This window comes from Antrostomus carolinensis, unplaced genomic scaffold (genome assembly GCF_000700745.2).
Source record: "Antrostomus carolinensis isolate BGI_N321 unplaced genomic scaffold, ASM70074v2 scaffold4798, whole genome shotgun sequence".
NCBI classification, from domain to species: Eukaryota; Metazoa; Chordata; class Aves; order Caprimulgiformes; family Caprimulgidae; genus Antrostomus; species Antrostomus carolinensis.
Window position 1 is genome coordinate 52,245 of NW_010330832.1, and position 16,781 is coordinate 69,025.

Here is a 16,781-nt window from a genome sequence, read left to right on the forward strand (position 1 = left end):
AGGTATTCAAGTAGCTAAGTTGTTAAACATTTCTCCTAAGATACGAGGGCTTTTTTTTCCTCCAAGATGTGTGACAGCTCAACAGTGCCTGTAAGAACTGTGCACTGCTTTTTCCTACTCTTGATTTACACAGCTAGTGTGGCATTCTTGAATCTGAGATTAAATTTGATACCACTTTGGATAGTCATTTTCATAGTCTGTTTCTGTCCATTACTGCCTTCTGTATTAAATAGCCCTGTGATCATCTGGCCTGGGAGCTGATGTTTAACATGGGATAAGCTAAAAGAGCTGGAAGAAGAGTTGCTCTTGCCCAATTATTGATGAGTCTTCTGGGAGTCATTCTCTGCTGCCATCTCACAGCTTTAATTTTGTTCTGCAAAGAAGAGACACTGAAATATGCATACTTCTCTTGCTGCACTGTCTTAATCCGAGTCTAATAATAGCCTGTGAGCCTGATTGAGTGTATTGATTTTGTGTCCTTCAAAGGCCTGGGGTCCCTGGGGCACCTTTGCCTGGAAGAGCCATCCTGTCCATGAACGGGCTGAGTTTCGGTGTGATTCGTGTCAACACTGAAGATAAAAACTCTGCTCTCACTGTCCAGGACGTTGGCCATGTGATGCCAGGAGGTAAAGATGTGCAGGAGTCTCCTGTGAGACCTTTTTGCAAACAATCTGGAGTGTTTTAGAAAAAGAACTGGTCAATGTTCTCTTCTATACTCAGCCTCAGCACTGGGGGAGGTTACGCAGTCCCCGTACTCTGTTGTCATATCTGTCATGATTAAATGTGCCATTTCTGACACAAGGCACATTTTGGGGACTATTTTAACAATGCATCATTTGTCCTAGGAATGATGTGTATAGTGAAACCTGATGGACCACCTCAGCTCTGTAAAACAGATGAGATTGGTGAAATCTGTGTTAGCTCCAGAGCAGGAGGAATGATGTATTATGGGCTGGCAGGGGTGACAAAGAATACATTTGAGGTATGTACAGTAAAATGCATCTACTGTAAAATGCATGTACAGTAAAATTCATCTACTTGCCTTGTATAATCTCTTGGTTTTGTAACTTAAGTGTTAATGTTTTTTTAAAAAAGATACCCTGAAAAATTCCTTACAGTCAGATATATTCAGACCTCTTTCATAAAGGTCTCCCACAGGGCCAGAGGTGTTAATGTTTTTTTAAAAAAGATACACTGAAAAACTCCTTACAGTTAGATATATTCAGTGTTCCTCTTTCATAAAGGTCTCCCACAGGGCCAGATGACTGTAGCAAGGAGTCCCTCCCCTTCTCATCATCACTTCACTCACATACAGTGCAAATTCTTGCTGTGGGGAATGCTTTTCTATCCTCAGGCAAATCCACGTTGCCTCCAATGTCCTCCCTTCTGTTGCAGGTTATCCCTGTGAACTCAGCTGGCTCTCCAGTGGGTGATGTGCCATTTGTCCGTTCTGGCTTGCTGGGGTTTGTTGGACCTGTACGTAGTATCATTTTTGAGCTTGCATTGCTGTATATTGTTCATGCCAACAGCCTTGAATGTTTAAAAGAAAAGCATTTGGGTGCAGAAGTGTGTGTATAGCCAGTTTGCTGTGGATGGGACAGTTGAGAGTTAACAGGTTTGCCTGAGCCATTAAGAACCCTTACTCTTCCAGCATGTTGTCATTACAGTGCTTGACTGTGTTCCTTGGTGCATTTTGAGATTGCTCATTCTCCTAAAACCAAGTGTAAGAAGCTTTTTGTGTGGCAGTTCTGCTCTGCGTGCTGGAGTGTCTTGTCTCCCTCAGTGACTAGAATGCATCTCTTGGTTTAGTCATAAATCCTGCAATTTAAAGAGAAAGAAAATGTGTTTTATACAAATTCCATCGATCTAACCATAGTTATGAAATATGCAAGTCATCAAAGACATTCGAATATCCGCTTTGTGTAAGTTACTCACAGGTACCTTCTTATCTTTCAGGGCAGTTTGGTGTTTGTGGTTGGAAAAATGGATGGATTGCTGACGGTTAGCGGACGGAGACATAATGCTGATGACATCGTAGCAACTGGATTGGCAGTAGAGTCAATAAAAACAGTTTACAGAGGAAGGTTAGCAAAAAAACCCTTGCCTCTCCCCAAAAACTCTGCATGTGACATAACAAAACACAATATTTAGGGTGATCTTTGGTTTCTCCTCAGTAACTGGTTCATTTGGGAAGCTCAGTTAAAGTAAATATGTTCTTAGTTGAGACAGTAACTGGCCTGATCCTGCCCAACACAGGAGATTTTCCCCACTATCCTGTCTGGCTTTTCATCAAGTCTGTGTACTTCAGGGGAAGGAATCAAGTAACAAGATAAGTCAGACACATGGAGGATTGAATTATCCGTCTCTGTAGAATTTACTTTTAAGACTCTGTAGTAGTTAGCTGCTGGCTGATGCTCTGCAGCAAGGAAGGGTTTCATTAATGTCCAAAGATACTTAATTTCATTTAGCAGTTGTGGATGTAATTCTCTGATCCTCAGGCAGGGTCAGACCTCGTGTTTCTTAAGAGTTAAGAGATTTTAAGCCCCCTGCATCACACAGATACTCTTAAAGCTTTTATTGCACTGGTGATTTGCCACAGGAATGTGATAGCAGGTTGAGAGGACAGGGGACTGTGCTCTGCAGAAATGTCATCAGCAGGTAGAATTAATCCCTTACTTCACAAAGTCTTTCCCTTGTTACTCACTTTTAATTGTTTAGTGTTTTTTTTCTCTATCTTTGCTTCATGGTTTTGTTTTTTCTTTAATGAGTTGTGTCTTTAGTCTGTTTCCTTGGCTTCCTATTCCCAAGGAATTTGTGCCAATATGGCTCTCCCCTTTTCCTTAGGATTGCTGTCTTCTCAGTATCTGTCTTCTATGATGAGAGGATTGTGGTGGTTGCAGAGCAGAGGCCAGATGCATCTGAAGAGGACAGTTTTCAGTGGATGAGTCGAGTGCTGCAGGTAAATCCATTTACATAGGTGGGTGAGGTGAATTTGTGCAGTTTTTCAGCGTGTGGGCAGATCAGAGGCCACCAGCATGCCCCAGATGGAAAGAGCACAGGCTCACGATCCCTCTTGGCACAAGGTATTTTTACAGGGTCGCAAGCTGGGTACATCTGCTGTGTACAAGCTGTTCTGTTAATGTCCTGAAGGTCCTGGGAGAGCGTCTGCAACACAGAACAGCGTAGGCTCTGCCGAAGCGGTCAGCATTGTGCTAGCAAGATGATTGTGTAGAGAAACACAGTTGCCTCTCAGCACAGCAAAGCAGATGTACTGCTCAAGCTTAGGGGTTCTGCTGTTAGTCTTGGATCATGCTGGTGCTCCAAGTTGTGCTTTAAAGCCACCCTTATCTTTGGAGATGGATTTTTCAGCAGGGAAACAGTAAGCAGAGAAAGGTTAAAACAGCTGAATGAGTGTAGTGCTAAGAAAGTAGAATGAGTAGGAAATACATAGAAAGCTGCCTGCATTGCATCTGTGTCATTCTTGGGAATGATGTTTCAGGTTGTGAATGTGCAAACTGGGGAGAAAAACCAGGGAAGTACCTGGTGGTCTGAATAATGTATTAGATGCCTGAATGCTGAGGCGGACGAAAAGGAACAGAGTGTGATGGTTCAGAGGAGGCAGATGGATAAAATCCCGAGATCAAAATCATATGATTCATCAAGCAACTGTATATTTTGGGATTTTGGTCATGAAAAATTTAAAAATGGATTTCTCGTATATGAAACGAACTATAAAAGCAGGGGTGGTAACAAGCACTTAACTCTTAGTATAAGGCTCGCTGATGTTACAGAGGTGAAGTGAAATTATATTGACTGACTTGCTCCCCAGTACCTTATAAATGCAGGAATTTATCTTGCAATATATCAGTGTGGCCACTAACAGCAGACTGTCTCCAGTAGTACCAAGAATTCAAGTGAACCATCTTTCCTTTCCCTAGGCGATTGACAGCATTCACCAAGTGGGTGTATATTGCCTTGCTCTCGTGCCAGCCAATACATTGCCAAAAACTCCACTGGGAGGAATCCATATCTCTCAAACTAAACAGCACTTTCTGGAAGGCTCTTTGCACCCGTGTAACATCCTCATGTGCCCGCACACGTGTGTGACGAACTTGCCAAAACCCAGGCAGAAACAACCAGGTAACACCAGTCCCTTTTGTTTAATGTTAGTAAACTAAAGTTCACAACCTCTGACCTAGGCAGCTGTGTGATGCCTCTGACACTGAGTGTCCTACTTTGCTGGGGCCACAGTTTGTCTTGTAGCCTGTAGCTGGGGCATGTTTGAGGCCTCTCTTTGCATGTGTCAGTCAGGAACTTTGATTTCTACCTTTGAATTCATTGGGATTCTCTCTCCTGATGAATAGGAGACTACCAATGTCTTCTGAACTCTGACAGAGTTTTCATTACCTCTCTTGCACCCAGGCCCAGGGGCAGTGGGATCCTACAGAGAATCTCTGTGCCTTTGCTGTCCTGCAGATTGCAGTTCTAGGCCAGCTCTTTCCAATTTGCATTAAAAGTCCAGATTTTAAGGAGCTGTTCTTTATCAACAGGCGTTGGCCCTGCCTCTGTGATGGTGGGGAACCTGGTTGCTGGGAAGCGTATTGCTCAAGCCTCTGGAAGAGATCTTGGTCAAATAGAAGACAATGATTTAGTTAAAAAGGTAAATCAGTATTTGTTACACCTAGAGAACAGGAAAAGAATTTATCCTACAGCTGAATGCAAAGCAGCAATGTGAAGTGGACTGAAGTCCTGTCTCTGGAGCAGAAGCTCTAGTATTTAATTACTGCCTCTTTGTTTCAGCACCAGTTCCTGACAGAGGTCTTACAGTGGAGAGCTCAAGCAACTCCTGACCACCCACTCTTCCTTTTATTAAATGCCAAGGTACAGTCAGTGCTGAATTGTTGGGTTTCTTTTAAGGTCTGCAGCATGTTAATTCAGCACAAGTTTGAGATGGTTTAAAATCTTTTGCCCACTGCAGTGTCCGCTGTTTAATCGCTCTGTCGGATTTTGCCCATAGATTTGTAACTTAAAATTTGAACCTTTGAACCTGTAGGTCGCTTAATCTAAATGACTGTCATGGTTCAGTGCTTCATTTTAAAACTGAGCATGTTTATAGGTCCCACTGGTTCCTGTATCTTTTAATGGTGTATCCCTGTTGGGTATATTCTGGCAATGTTTTGGTGCAAGAAGACCTGAAACTGACTCCCTGGAAGGTAGAATTTTCTAGAGCAGATCTAACTCCATCTCTATCTTTTTGATATTGTAGTGGATAAATGGCTCACTGAATGCCAGCAGCCTATAGGTATAGATAACTCGTAGCTCTAGACTGATGCTAGCAAGCAAGTTTGGTTTTGGTTTGGGTTGGGTTGGGGTTTTTTTTGCAGCAGCCATTTTACTGACACATGTGTTGTGCCAGGCCTTGTTTAGAGCATTTTTGTCTCCTTTCAAGGGAACTACTGTGTGCACAGCCACCTGCCTTCAGTTGCACAAAAAAGCTGAGAGAATTGCGTCAGTTCTGTGTGACAAAGGACATCTCAATGCAGGAGACAATGTGGTGCTTCTTTATCCTCCTGGTAAGCGAGTTTTAATAATGACTGCATCTCACTGTGGAAATGTAGCATGGTCTTTCTTTCAAATCTCATTGGGATCTGGAAATATAGGAGAGTTCATTGAAACAGCAATACCTTAGAGACTGCATAACTCACTGATCTAGTTTTGACTCCAGAGAAGACTGTCCTAATGTCTTGCACTATCAGGACTCGAACTTTGATTCTCTAGAGTCCTGGAAAAGCCAATTTGTACCTTCTCACTCCTGGCTAGATCTTGCTGTGTCATGATGTTTAGAATAAAAACTTCAACTACTCCTGCAGTTATCAAAGGTCCTCTGGTGTGATATGTTCACTGCAAAGTTATTAGAAACTTGTGACCTCACTGCATGTCCTGGAGAATTGCTTTAGTCACCATACCAGAGACTCCTCACCTCCTGATCTATTCAGATCTTGTTTGTCTGAAGTCACATTGCCAGTTGGCAGCTTTTCATCCAGGGAAAACATGTAGTTTGCTATGGGAAATGACAGGGTGGCTTCTGGTAGAGACTGGTACCGTCACCATCAGCTGTGCAGGAAATGGACACTTCATCTGAGAGTGTTGGGTGCCTTTTCTATAGCAGCAGCAGGCTGGGAGCAGTGGGAAGCGTGGTCTGCCTGCTGTGGCCGGTAGCACACAGCTTAATCACTTGGTGGGAGTAAGATGCTCGCTGCTGATGAGAGGTGTTCTCTGGTGTGTGTGCTTCTTGCCCTGCCAGACAATTCTGTTTTGTCCTGATTGATTTTTGAGACACTTGGAACATTCTTTTCCTCTAAGATGGATATGGTTTTCTGTGTGGTCAGTCTTCTCTACTTTCCCAGTCCCCTTTTCCAAGCTTTCTTAGCTTCCTTGTTGTGCTGCCCTTGGTGTTTGAACTGTTGATGTTGCACATCTGTGCTGTGGAAGTGAGTAGTGTGTGTTCCTTCTTTTAATGGAAATTGTAACCAATGCTTGGCGAAAAAGTACTCAGGGGGAGTGGGGAGGAAAGGCTGGTGTCACCAGGATGTCCACCCACCACTGTCCCACACTACAGCCTCTCGTGTCCTTGCAGGCATTGAGCTAATCACCGCGTTCTATGGCTGTTTGTACGCTGGCTGCATCCCTGTGACCGTGAGACCACCTCATGCTCAGAGCCTCACTGCTACTCTGCCCACTGTGCGAATGATCGTGGAAGTGAGTAAGGGGATTGGAGCAGAGAGCATGGCTGGAGCTTTCTTGCTTCTGCCACTCAGCCTCAAGTGGTTAACACAAACCCCGTGCTGTTTATGTGACAGCAGTGACTGAAGCACGTCTTATAACTGAAGGACAATGTTTTCATTCATAAAATACAAGAGAGAACCATCTCTTCTTATGTGGCAAGATGAATTGCTATGAAACAGGTGCTTTCTCAGAGGTACTAACGTGATATTAGCCCTTAAAATTTCACACTGGCACTCCTTACTGCTGGGCAAGTGCAGATCTTGCTATTAGTTATTTTCCAAGTCCAGGAACCAGGAAAAGATGCCTCCCCATTATAACTGTGGGGAGAAAGCTTGATGTAGACTGTGTGAAGTTCTCACCTGCTCTGAAGCTCCTGATGTGGTTATTTGCATTTTAGTCTGTGTTTGGGGTTTTAGTGAAGTAAGAGTAGAGAGTAGTGTTGCAAAAGCCAAAGAAATTAATGCAGGTTTGTTAGGGGAAGCTGGCTACAGATGGTAAAATACACTCTCTGAACATCAAATCTTGTAATGACAGTGCCACTGCACCGTGCTTTTGTCTGTATTTTTTAGTAAGTGTTTATCTTTTCAGGTCAGCAAAGCTGCCTGTATTCTCACAACTCAGACCTTAATGAGACTACTGAAATCCAGAGAGGCAGCTGCTGCTGTAGATGTGAAAACCTGGCCAACCATCATTGACACAGGTGCGGTCCATGGCCTAAAAGACTTTTTGAAGTTCTGTGTAGGCGTTACCATTGACTTCCAAAGGGACTGTCCCCCATTTCAGATGCAAACGGAATAGCTTAAGAATTTGTTTGAATATTTAGAAAAACAATCCAAGAGATAAGCTAGGTCTGACCTTGCTTACTGACATTTTTGCATTTGTTGAGCTATGCATGGAAAATAATTTTACTGAAAAGCCACGTTGCAGACAACTGTTAATTTTGTTAAGACAAGAGCGAGTTGCTGTCTTCTCCCTTTTCCCAAGAATAAGTAATTTTCTACATGGGAACTTTGGCAAGAGTCTTGTCATATACTGGTCTGTCTCTTTTGGAACAAGAATTAATAGAAGCTTTATCATCCATCTCGTGGTTTTTGAAAGTTGTGTTCTCCTTTCAAATACCAATTCAGTAATCAAAAATTACCATGTTTGTTCCTTTCTTGTACAGATGACTTGCCCAGGAAGCGGCTGTCTCAGATCTATAAGCCACCTACACCTGAAATGTTAGCATATCTAGATTTTAGTGTTTCCACAACAGGCATGCTTACAGGAGTAAAGGTACAGTAAAATGGTTCTAGAAGATGGAGGGGTTTTGGTGTCTCGGTTTGGCTGATATTCTGAACCACCCTTCCCCTCAACCTCCATCAGTGCTGGCTCTTGTAGCTTAAATAAAGACTTTTCTTCCAGTAAAGCTGTGGATTCAAAGCAGAAAATGCAGAGTGACTTTGTGCTGAAGAATTAATTCTGCACTGTAGGAAGATGGGTCTTTACGGTGGGCATCAGGAATTCTGCTGCTGCCTCCCACTGGAGAGCTGCCTGTTAGGAGAGCAGTGATCATGCGAGTAGCTGAGCTGGGAGCTTCTGGTCTTCCCCCACCAAGAGCAGAATAGGAACGCAGTGGACAGAGGATAAGAAACTAAAAAATGAAAGCCTGACACTGTTCTTAAGGATCAGCTGTGTTTGGAGCCTGAGATGCCTCAAGAGTTTAAGCAATAGCTGTTGGTATCACTACTTCTGGTTTACTATGGCTCAGCGGGTTCTGCAATGCTCTGCCTCTGCTATGGAGGATAGAGGAAGAAGAAACATAGTTTATGGAGAAGTGTTACCAAGGCAAACCTATCTTTATTCTTACCTACCTGTCTTGATGAAGTCCTGTTTTGATGTCCTTGAATTTCAGCAGTTTCTCTGTTGTTGCAGATGTCCCATGCGGCGGTGAGTGGCCTTTGCAGGGCAATCAAGCTGCAGTGTGAGCTCTACTCCTCTCGGCAGATCGCAATTTGTCTTGACCCCTATTGTGGACTGGGTTTTGTGCTCTGGTGCCTTTGCAGGTAGGACTTTTGAGAGGGGGGGGAAAAGGAAAATATTAACTCTATTGGCTGGTTATAAGTGGGAAATGGCCGTGCATATCTTTATCTGGTGTAATTACAGACAGATTATGTTGACATTACCAAAATGACTAACTTACAGTAAGGGGAGAAATTGTCTTTGAACTGACAATAGTATGTTCCCTTTTCCTGCAGATTAGCAAGATGTTATCCTATCTTGATTATGCCTATTTGTGCTGCCAAATATTACTGGCTCCAGAATGTTTCTCTTGCCTTTCTTCCTTGATTATATGTTGCAGTAAGGGAGTTTTCGTTCTGTAAACTGTGTGGTTGAGCCAGTTCTCTTCCTTCACTCTGACAGTGTATGCACACATTTGTGTGTGTATAAATTGATATTCCTGTACAGTAAGTTGTATTTTTAAAATGATGTTGCTACAGGTGGGCATTGGAACTATTATCAGTTTGCCTCAGATGCAGCAACCCACAACCTGCTTTTGGTCTAGCAAGAATGTAACCTGAAAATACAGGAAATATTAATTTAAAGATAACTACATGCTACAGAAAAATGTTTTCTTCCTTAATGTTCTTCACAGTGTGTATTCTGGACACCAGTCAATTTTAATTCCTCCTATGGAGCTGGAATCCAATCTTTTTCTCTGGTTATCTACTGTCAGCCAGTATAAAATAAGGGACACTTTCTGTTCCTATTCAGTCATGGAACTGTGCACAAAGGGACTTGGAAACCAAGTTGAAATGTTAAAGGTAAGAAATGTTTCCTGAATGTTATGTTACATAAATGAAGGCAACTTGTGGTAGTAAAGCAAAATGATATGATTGTTAAATACAGCAGTTTTCCTGTTGCATGAGTCTCCAGTCCACAGCTTGCTCAGAAAGCAAAGGCAATGAAAAAAATGTTTGCAGCCCCAGGAAATTAGAAGGATGGGAATTGGGGGGGGTGTATGTGTTGCAGTGGAGGTAGCACGTTGGCAGTGAGTGTCAGAGACTGCTGGGCAAACCCTAAAGAGAGGATGCCAGCAGCAGAATGCTATGCAGAAGAATTGCTTATATAACAGTCTGCAGTGAAGGCTCAGACCAGCACATGATGTAAAGCACACATGTTAGGCAGTTTGCTAAATAGAGGTGTTTTCTCCTTGGAGATGAGATGAGAGGAAAGGGGAAAAAAAATAGCTACAGAAAACGCTTGAGGTGGATTTTTGCATGGAATTTACTGATATAGCATACTCCACCTCTGAGATTAAGGATCAGTCTTGTTCTCCTGGTGGCACAGAGTTCTGAAGGTGTCTGCTTTGGGGTGTGCCACCAGTTAAAACAGCATAATGCACACATCAGTGCTGTTCAGTCCATTCATGATCATATCTAGACATAATAATGGTTTCTGGTCCCAGTTTTGTTGAAGACAGTCTAATCCCAGTACATGACTTTACTCTCACTTGGTTTGGTTTCCATCTATATAAATAACAGCTGGAATTGTAGCTGAAAAGCACTGCAGAAGCACATCATGCTGCGTTCTGTAGCTGAGGAAGAAGCACTGTTAATACATATTTTGTTCCAGCAGTATTTCTAGGCTCTGGTCAGACACATTTTATAGTTACAAATAGAAGCTGAAAAGAGAAAATAACTTTAACACAAGCACAGGGTTTGTCCTACATTTCCCGAGTAATTTCTAGGGATAAAAAGCAAATGTCACTTCTTGTGAGGTGACAGATCTTGGTGCAGTGTGGCATTGGTAATTAACACATCTAGTCCTTTGCACTCATGTGTGTTTTTTCCCCAGGCACGAGGAATTAATCTGTCCTGTGTCCGGACTTGTGTGGTAGTTGCAGAGGAACGGCCACGAGTTTCTCTCACTCACTCCTTCTCCAAACTCTTCAAAGACATTGGCCTGTCCTCTCGTGCTGTAAGCACCACCTTCGGGTCAAGAGTCAACGTTGCTATCTGTTTACAGGTAACACAAGTGCTTTCTACTGCCTGTGTTGCCACTGGCAGCAGATTTCCAGGTTCTGTTCTATTTTTTACACCCACAAACTCTGTAATCTGTGTCCTCTTCTGCATTGGTAGGGTAGCCCAACATCTGCTTTGTAGAGAACAGCTGGTACAAGATTTAAGCAGCTTCTCTTGTTTTCAGCTGCCAGATTATAGCACAGATGCTCAAAACAACTGAAACGTGACATTAGAGAACTGTTTATTTCCCTGTAAACAATGACTAGTTGCTCCAGGGCTGATAGCTGAGAGTGCCTGGGCTGTCTCCATACCAGCTCCCTCCTCCCCAAAGATGCATCCCACACTGGAGTTGGTGTAGAGAAAAACTAGCCCGTTTAGTGAAGTGTTTCCCTTAGTGCAGCTGCAAAGGTGGGGAAATGTGAATGTGAATTTTACTGCCAGTAAGAAACCCCTGGAAACGTTTATGAGCTCAGGCAGAAGTTACCTGGACTTCTGTAAATACATTAATTATTTTTTTAAAATGTTAACTCTTCAGGGAACATCTGGACCTGATCCCACCACGGTGTATGTAGATCTGAAATCCTTGAGACATGACAGGTACTGTAAATTTACTTAAACTTATTTAATAACTCTATATAAAATGTTGAATTGGTATGGAGCTATCTCACCTCTCAGTAGATTTCAACTCCTTTTTTTTTTTTTTCTTCTTTTTTTTCTTTCTTTTTTCCCCCTGACAATGTTTTCTTTACCTTCAGAGTACGTCTGGTGGAAAGGGGAGCTCCACAAAGCCTGCTACTTTCAGAATCTGGGAAGGTAACTTTCTGTTGTTACCTAGAGGCCTGACACACATCATCTGATGACCACGTGTCTTTTTATGCCCCTTACGATGTAGATGTGTAGCTAGCAAAGGTAGTCTTGTGGCATGACATGAGAACTGGTGATAGCTGGTTACACTGCTCCTCTAGAGATTAAGTTGGACTTAGAATAAAGTATGTGTTGATTTAGGAGCGTGCTTTGGTGAAACAATCAGAAGGATTGATTCTGTTTACAGTAAATGAACAATATCAAAAGTGTCTGCTGTCATATCCCTGAAATCAGCATGCATTTGACATCTGCTGGAGCTCTTGTTCCCTTCTTTAAATGGATTAGCAGAAAGATGTTTCCCAGTAGTTTTTTAACGTTGAATTTTGCAAAATCAAGATCTAGCAACATTTACAAGCCTAGAATGCTGTACCAAGGTGGCTTCAGTCATGAAATCCATTCATTCACACCGTTAGCGTACTTCAGTGTACGTGTCCTGGCATGTTTTATACCTGTTTGTAATTCTGATGGGTGAAATTGTGCCTTTCCAGAGGTAAACGTACAGCCTTTGTGTTTTAGTTGTGCCTGAAGATAATTCATCTACAGATGACGTATTCCTTCTTGTGATCTTTAGATTTTACCTGGAGTCAAAGTAGTCATTGTTAATCCTGAGACAAAAGGGCCTCTTGGAGATTCTCATCTCGGGGAGGTAAGCACAGATTTTGCTATTTGGGTAACTTCTCCTGTTGTCTGCTCCCTGAGCTATATTCGCTCTGTTTGATTATGTAAGTTGCTGGGTGACAGTTTGTGAGTGGTAATGCTCACAGGCCTTTTTAAACTGAATTATTGCTGGAGTGTTCAGAATTTGGGTATGTTAGCTTACTGTCAAGTTGAAAGAAAAAGTAAGGAAGGCATATTCCACTCTAAATCTTGCATAACTGGCATCCAAATGATCTAATTTACAATTTTGCTTTCATTATCTTGATTACACACAAGTATATTTGAACTGTGTTGGTAGATAATTATCAATTTTTGGACTTCACATGTTATAAAAATCCGCAATTTATTTACTCAGTTAATCCTCAGCTTACAGTTATTAGGAGAACAGATCTGCAAGGTGCATTTTTAAGATTCTACAGGATATTTGGAGGTTTGAGCTTAAACACAAAGCATTTTTGGATCTAGAAAAGCTTAGATAAAAAGAGAACCTTCTTGTTACAGTTTATTATCTGCTTCGTTTCAATATTCAAGAGATGCTCTGGTTTTGTAGTGTGTGGATCTGACTGGTTTTTCCACTCTCTGTACAGATTTGGGTCAATAGTCCACACACAGCCAGTGGCTACTACACTATCTATGACAATGAAACCCTTCAAGCTGATCATTTCAACACTCGTCTGAGCTTTGGTGACGCTGCTCAGACGCTTTGGGCTCGGACTGGATACCTTGGTTTTGTTCGTCGGACAGAACTCACGGCTGCCAGCGGAGGTACGGCAGAAATCAGTCTTTACCTTTTAAATGAAGAGTTTTATTTCATACTGTGCAGCAACTTTGCAGCCCAGAAGGCAAATAACTGTATCCTGGGCTGCATCAAGAGAAGTGTGGACAGCAGGTCGAGGGAGGTGATTCTGCCCCTCTGCTCCGCTCTTGTAAGGCCCCACCTGGAATACTGCATCCAGTTCTGGAGCCCCCATCACAAGAGAGACCTGGAGCAGCTGGAACAAGTCCAGAGGAGGCCACCAGGATGATGCGAGGGCTGGAGCAGCTCTGCTGTGAGGACAGGCTGAGAGAGTTGGGGCTGTTCAGCCTGGAGAAGAGAAGGCTCCGGGGAGATCTTATAGTGGCCTCCCAGTACCTGAAGGGGCTCCAGGAAGGCTGGGGAGGGACTTTTCCTAAGGACAACTAATGACAAAACAAGGGGAAATGGGTTTAAGCTGAAAGAGGGGAGGTTTAGATGAGATATTAGGAAGAAGTTCTTCACTGTGAGGGTGGTCAGACACTGGAACAGGTTGGCCAGAGAAGTTGTGGCTGCTCCTCCCTGGAAGTGTTGAAGGCCAGGTTGGATGAGGCTTTGAGCAACCTGGTCTAGTGGAAGGTGTCCCTGCTGCTGGCAGGGGGGTTGGGACTGGATGAGCTTTGAGGTCCCTTCCAACCCAAACCATTCTATGATAACTAAGCCCTGATCCATGTGTCTGGATACAAGAGACACTTTCTTTTATCTAAATTCCATTTATTGTCTGCCATTTTGTGTTTTCATAGTATGCATACACTTCATTTCCCATCTCTCCTCCCTAGAGCGCCACGATGCACTGTATGTTGTTGGAGCACTGGATGAGACTTTGGAACTGAGGGGACTGCGTTACCATCCAATTGATATTGAGACTTCTGTATCTCGAACGCACAGAAGCATTGCTGAATGGTAAAACAGCTGTGAAAAATGAATGAATCCTCACCTAGCTGAAATGTAGCAATGTTCATGCAAAGATGCAGGATTTAATAGAAAAAAAAAAAATAACATAAGGCAAATTCAGATACTTTTTTGTGTTACCATCAGCAAGTCATGCACCTCATTTCCCATCTGTAGATCAGAATAATACTGGGCTGACTGACTCAATGTTTTCTCACGAGCCTGAATTCAAAATAGAAATGATTATTTCCTGCTCTGTGGTGTAAAGAACCGTTTATATTGGAGTCTGTGAAAGCAGCATTTAGTTCCTATGTCACACTGGGTAGTACTGAGGCATGTTTGACACATCGGAACTAGGTCTTGGAGTTAGGTCACTTGGAAGTGCAGCCCAAAGCAGGTGGTAAACTCCATCTGAGGGTAAAGACTTGTAAACTTTGGCTCTTTGTGTTTTTGAAAATAACTGGGTTTTCTGTTTCTTTTTTTTTAACTTGTAGTGCTGTATTCACATGGACCAACTTGCTGGTGGTTGTTGTGGAGCTGTGTGGCTGTGAACAGGAAGCTCTGGATTTAGTTCCTCTAGTTACAAATGTGGTCCTGGAAGAACATTACCTAATTGTGGGAGTGGTGGTGGTAGTGGATCCTGGAGTTATTCCTATCAATTCCAGAGGAGAGAAACAACGAATGCATCTCCGTGACAGTTTTCTAGCTGATCAGTTAGACCCCATATATGTAGCCTATAACATGTAACATGCATGGGGGAAGTGATGTTCAGAAACTTGGCGGGACCACTAAACGACAGAGCGTGGCTAGAGAAATGAAGCTGGTGAATATTACTAATACTTGATATAAAGTTTGAGATTGCTGCCATATTTCCCTTCATCTCATCCTGTGGTATTTAAGATCACATTAAACTACCAACGGACAAAAGGAAATGTGGTAGACAATGGAAAACATTGACAACAGTTTACTGAAATATTAGCTTTATAGAAAATGCAAAGTTGACAAGTGTGTGAGCTACAAAATTCCTAAGGCCTTTACAGTAGTGTTACTTTTTTTTTTTTCATCTGTTGTACATATTTGTATTTTTATCTAATACTGGTTTAGGATTCTATAAGGGGAGGGTTTATTTAGTTAAGATAATAAACTATTAAGAAAAGGGTCATCAGAGTTCTGCAGTTCCCTACTATATAATGTACTTTGCATCTGTACTGTAGCTGTTCATTCCATGGGTTCACACAGCTTATTTAAAATTGTGCCATGACCAAATCAATAACTTACGGAATCTAAGAGTTACTTATTCATATAGATATCTCTTGAATTTAAAAAGAAATTTTGCCTATATTTTAAATATGTAAATATTATTATACATAATTCGCTTAGATATAAAATTAACTTGGATAATGATGACAGCTGAAGGTAGAAATTTTTAAGGACAACTCACTTTTGTGTGGTCCTTAGCATACTTACATTGGGTCAGACAACTCATGTGAGATACACACACCTTTCACAAGTTTTCTTATTTCAGTATCAGGTCTTTTATTGCTGGCCAGAAGTGTGTCACAGCATGTGGAAACCAATGATTGTAAGGCACGACTTTCTAAAAGAGGCTGAATTTAAACAGGAACGTGGAATTTGGTAGCAATTGCTGTGCAAGTCCAAAATGCTCAACTGAAGTGATGCACCTGAGTGGCAGCCTCTGCCTCCTCCCTCTGTGGCACCTCGTGTTTAAAGGGGAAAAAAAAGATAATCTTTAGATTATTATCAGAGTTAAATTCACTGTTTGTGCAATTCTGTCATTATTCTGTTCAGTTCCATCTTGGTAGAGCAAGAAATCTTGTAAATAATGGAAAAAACTGGGAGGCAACAACCCAGTTTTCCTTCAAAGCATTCATTAGAAAGAATCAGATAATTCTGGCCTGTAAATTCAATGCAGTTTTTCTTTTCCAGGAGGAGGCACAAAAATGAGACAGAGCAATTCTGGTATAAACACATCGTTAAATAACTTTGTGAAAATGAATATCCCAGCTTTCAGAATACTCTGTCAGTTTTCACATTAGTAAATGTAAAGACACAGAAGCCTTAGAGCAGCGGGTGTAAGCTCTCGCTGGTAGGAAGCAGTTGAACACCGGCCTGAGGGAGAGACGGTGTTTAAGCTTTGACTCAAAATTACCTTTCTTTCATCTAATACTTAAGAATCTTTTTAGAACAATTAAATTCCTGTGGGTGTTATGAAAATACGATTTTTTGGAAGCAATGAGAGCTGATACCAGATACTGCAACAGGTTTTTTTGAGTCAAACGTGGTATACAGTGTAAATAAACTTATTAAAATGTTCCAGATTACCTCATTCAAAGTTTATAGGCCATTTTTAAAAGGTTTCTAATATGAACTCTGAAGATCCTGTGGCAGTTACCAGAGCAGAACCCAGTGGATCTGTAAGCAAACTCCCAAGTTTTGTCCTTGGGGAAAAAAAAACTGATGAGTTCTGTTAGTTCTTCACTGAAGAAAAGAATATTAAAATTTAAATAAGACATTCCTTAATGTTATTTTTGAAAAAAAAAATAATTGGTGGGGGGATAGATTTAGAAACTGGAAGTTTTTATGGCAAGTTCTAGATTTGCAAACACTTCAGTTTACAGGTGGGTATTTTTGAACAGTTTATTTTTCCGCCGGTGCCGCGGTGGTACGACAGCGCCGCAGACGCGATGGTCACGGCTTTGTGCTGCTGCCTGGGTGTGAAAGGTGGTTCTGTTGGCAGTAGAAACCAGATGCTGTCTGGTTTCTGA

The 16,781-nt window shown here is 42.0% G+C and overlaps 1 protein-coding gene across 1 annotated transcript in view; it reads left to right on the forward strand.

Annotated features, from left to right (window-relative positions):
- Window positions 1–15,111, forward strand: part of LOC104528875 (disco-interacting protein 2 homolog B) — a 37,744-nt gene extending 22,633 nt beyond the window's left edge. Inside the window, exons 17-37 of the mRNA XM_010173021.1 lie at window positions 487–626; window positions 846–982; window positions 1,396–1,476; window positions 1,957–2,084; window positions 2,845–2,959; window positions 3,939–4,140; window positions 4,551–4,660; window positions 4,801–4,881; window positions 5,450–5,573; window positions 6,638–6,759; window positions 7,375–7,486; window positions 7,952–8,061; window positions 8,701–8,831; window positions 9,422–9,590; window positions 10,624–10,794; window positions 11,326–11,387; window positions 11,546–11,603; window positions 12,226–12,300; window positions 12,899–13,076; window positions 13,884–14,007; window positions 14,490–15,111. Of these exons, the coding sequence (XP_010171323.1) occupies window positions 487–626; window positions 846–982; window positions 1,396–1,476; window positions 1,957–2,084; window positions 2,845–2,959; window positions 3,939–4,140; window positions 4,551–4,660; window positions 4,801–4,881; window positions 5,450–5,573; window positions 6,638–6,759; window positions 7,375–7,486; window positions 7,952–8,061; window positions 8,701–8,831; window positions 9,422–9,590; window positions 10,624–10,794; window positions 11,326–11,387; window positions 11,546–11,603; window positions 12,226–12,300; window positions 12,899–13,076; window positions 13,884–14,007; window positions 14,490–14,742 (2,683 nt within the window). The 3' untranslated portion in view covers window positions 14,743–15,111. The remainder of the gene's footprint in view (window positions 1–486; window positions 627–845; window positions 983–1,395; window positions 1,477–1,956; window positions 2,085–2,844; window positions 2,960–3,938; window positions 4,141–4,550; window positions 4,661–4,800; window positions 4,882–5,449; window positions 5,574–6,637; window positions 6,760–7,374; window positions 7,487–7,951; window positions 8,062–8,700; window positions 8,832–9,421; window positions 9,591–10,623; window positions 10,795–11,325; window positions 11,388–11,545; window positions 11,604–12,225; window positions 12,301–12,898; window positions 13,077–13,883; window positions 14,008–14,489) is intronic.
- Window positions 15,112–16,781: the final 1,670 nt, after the last annotated feature.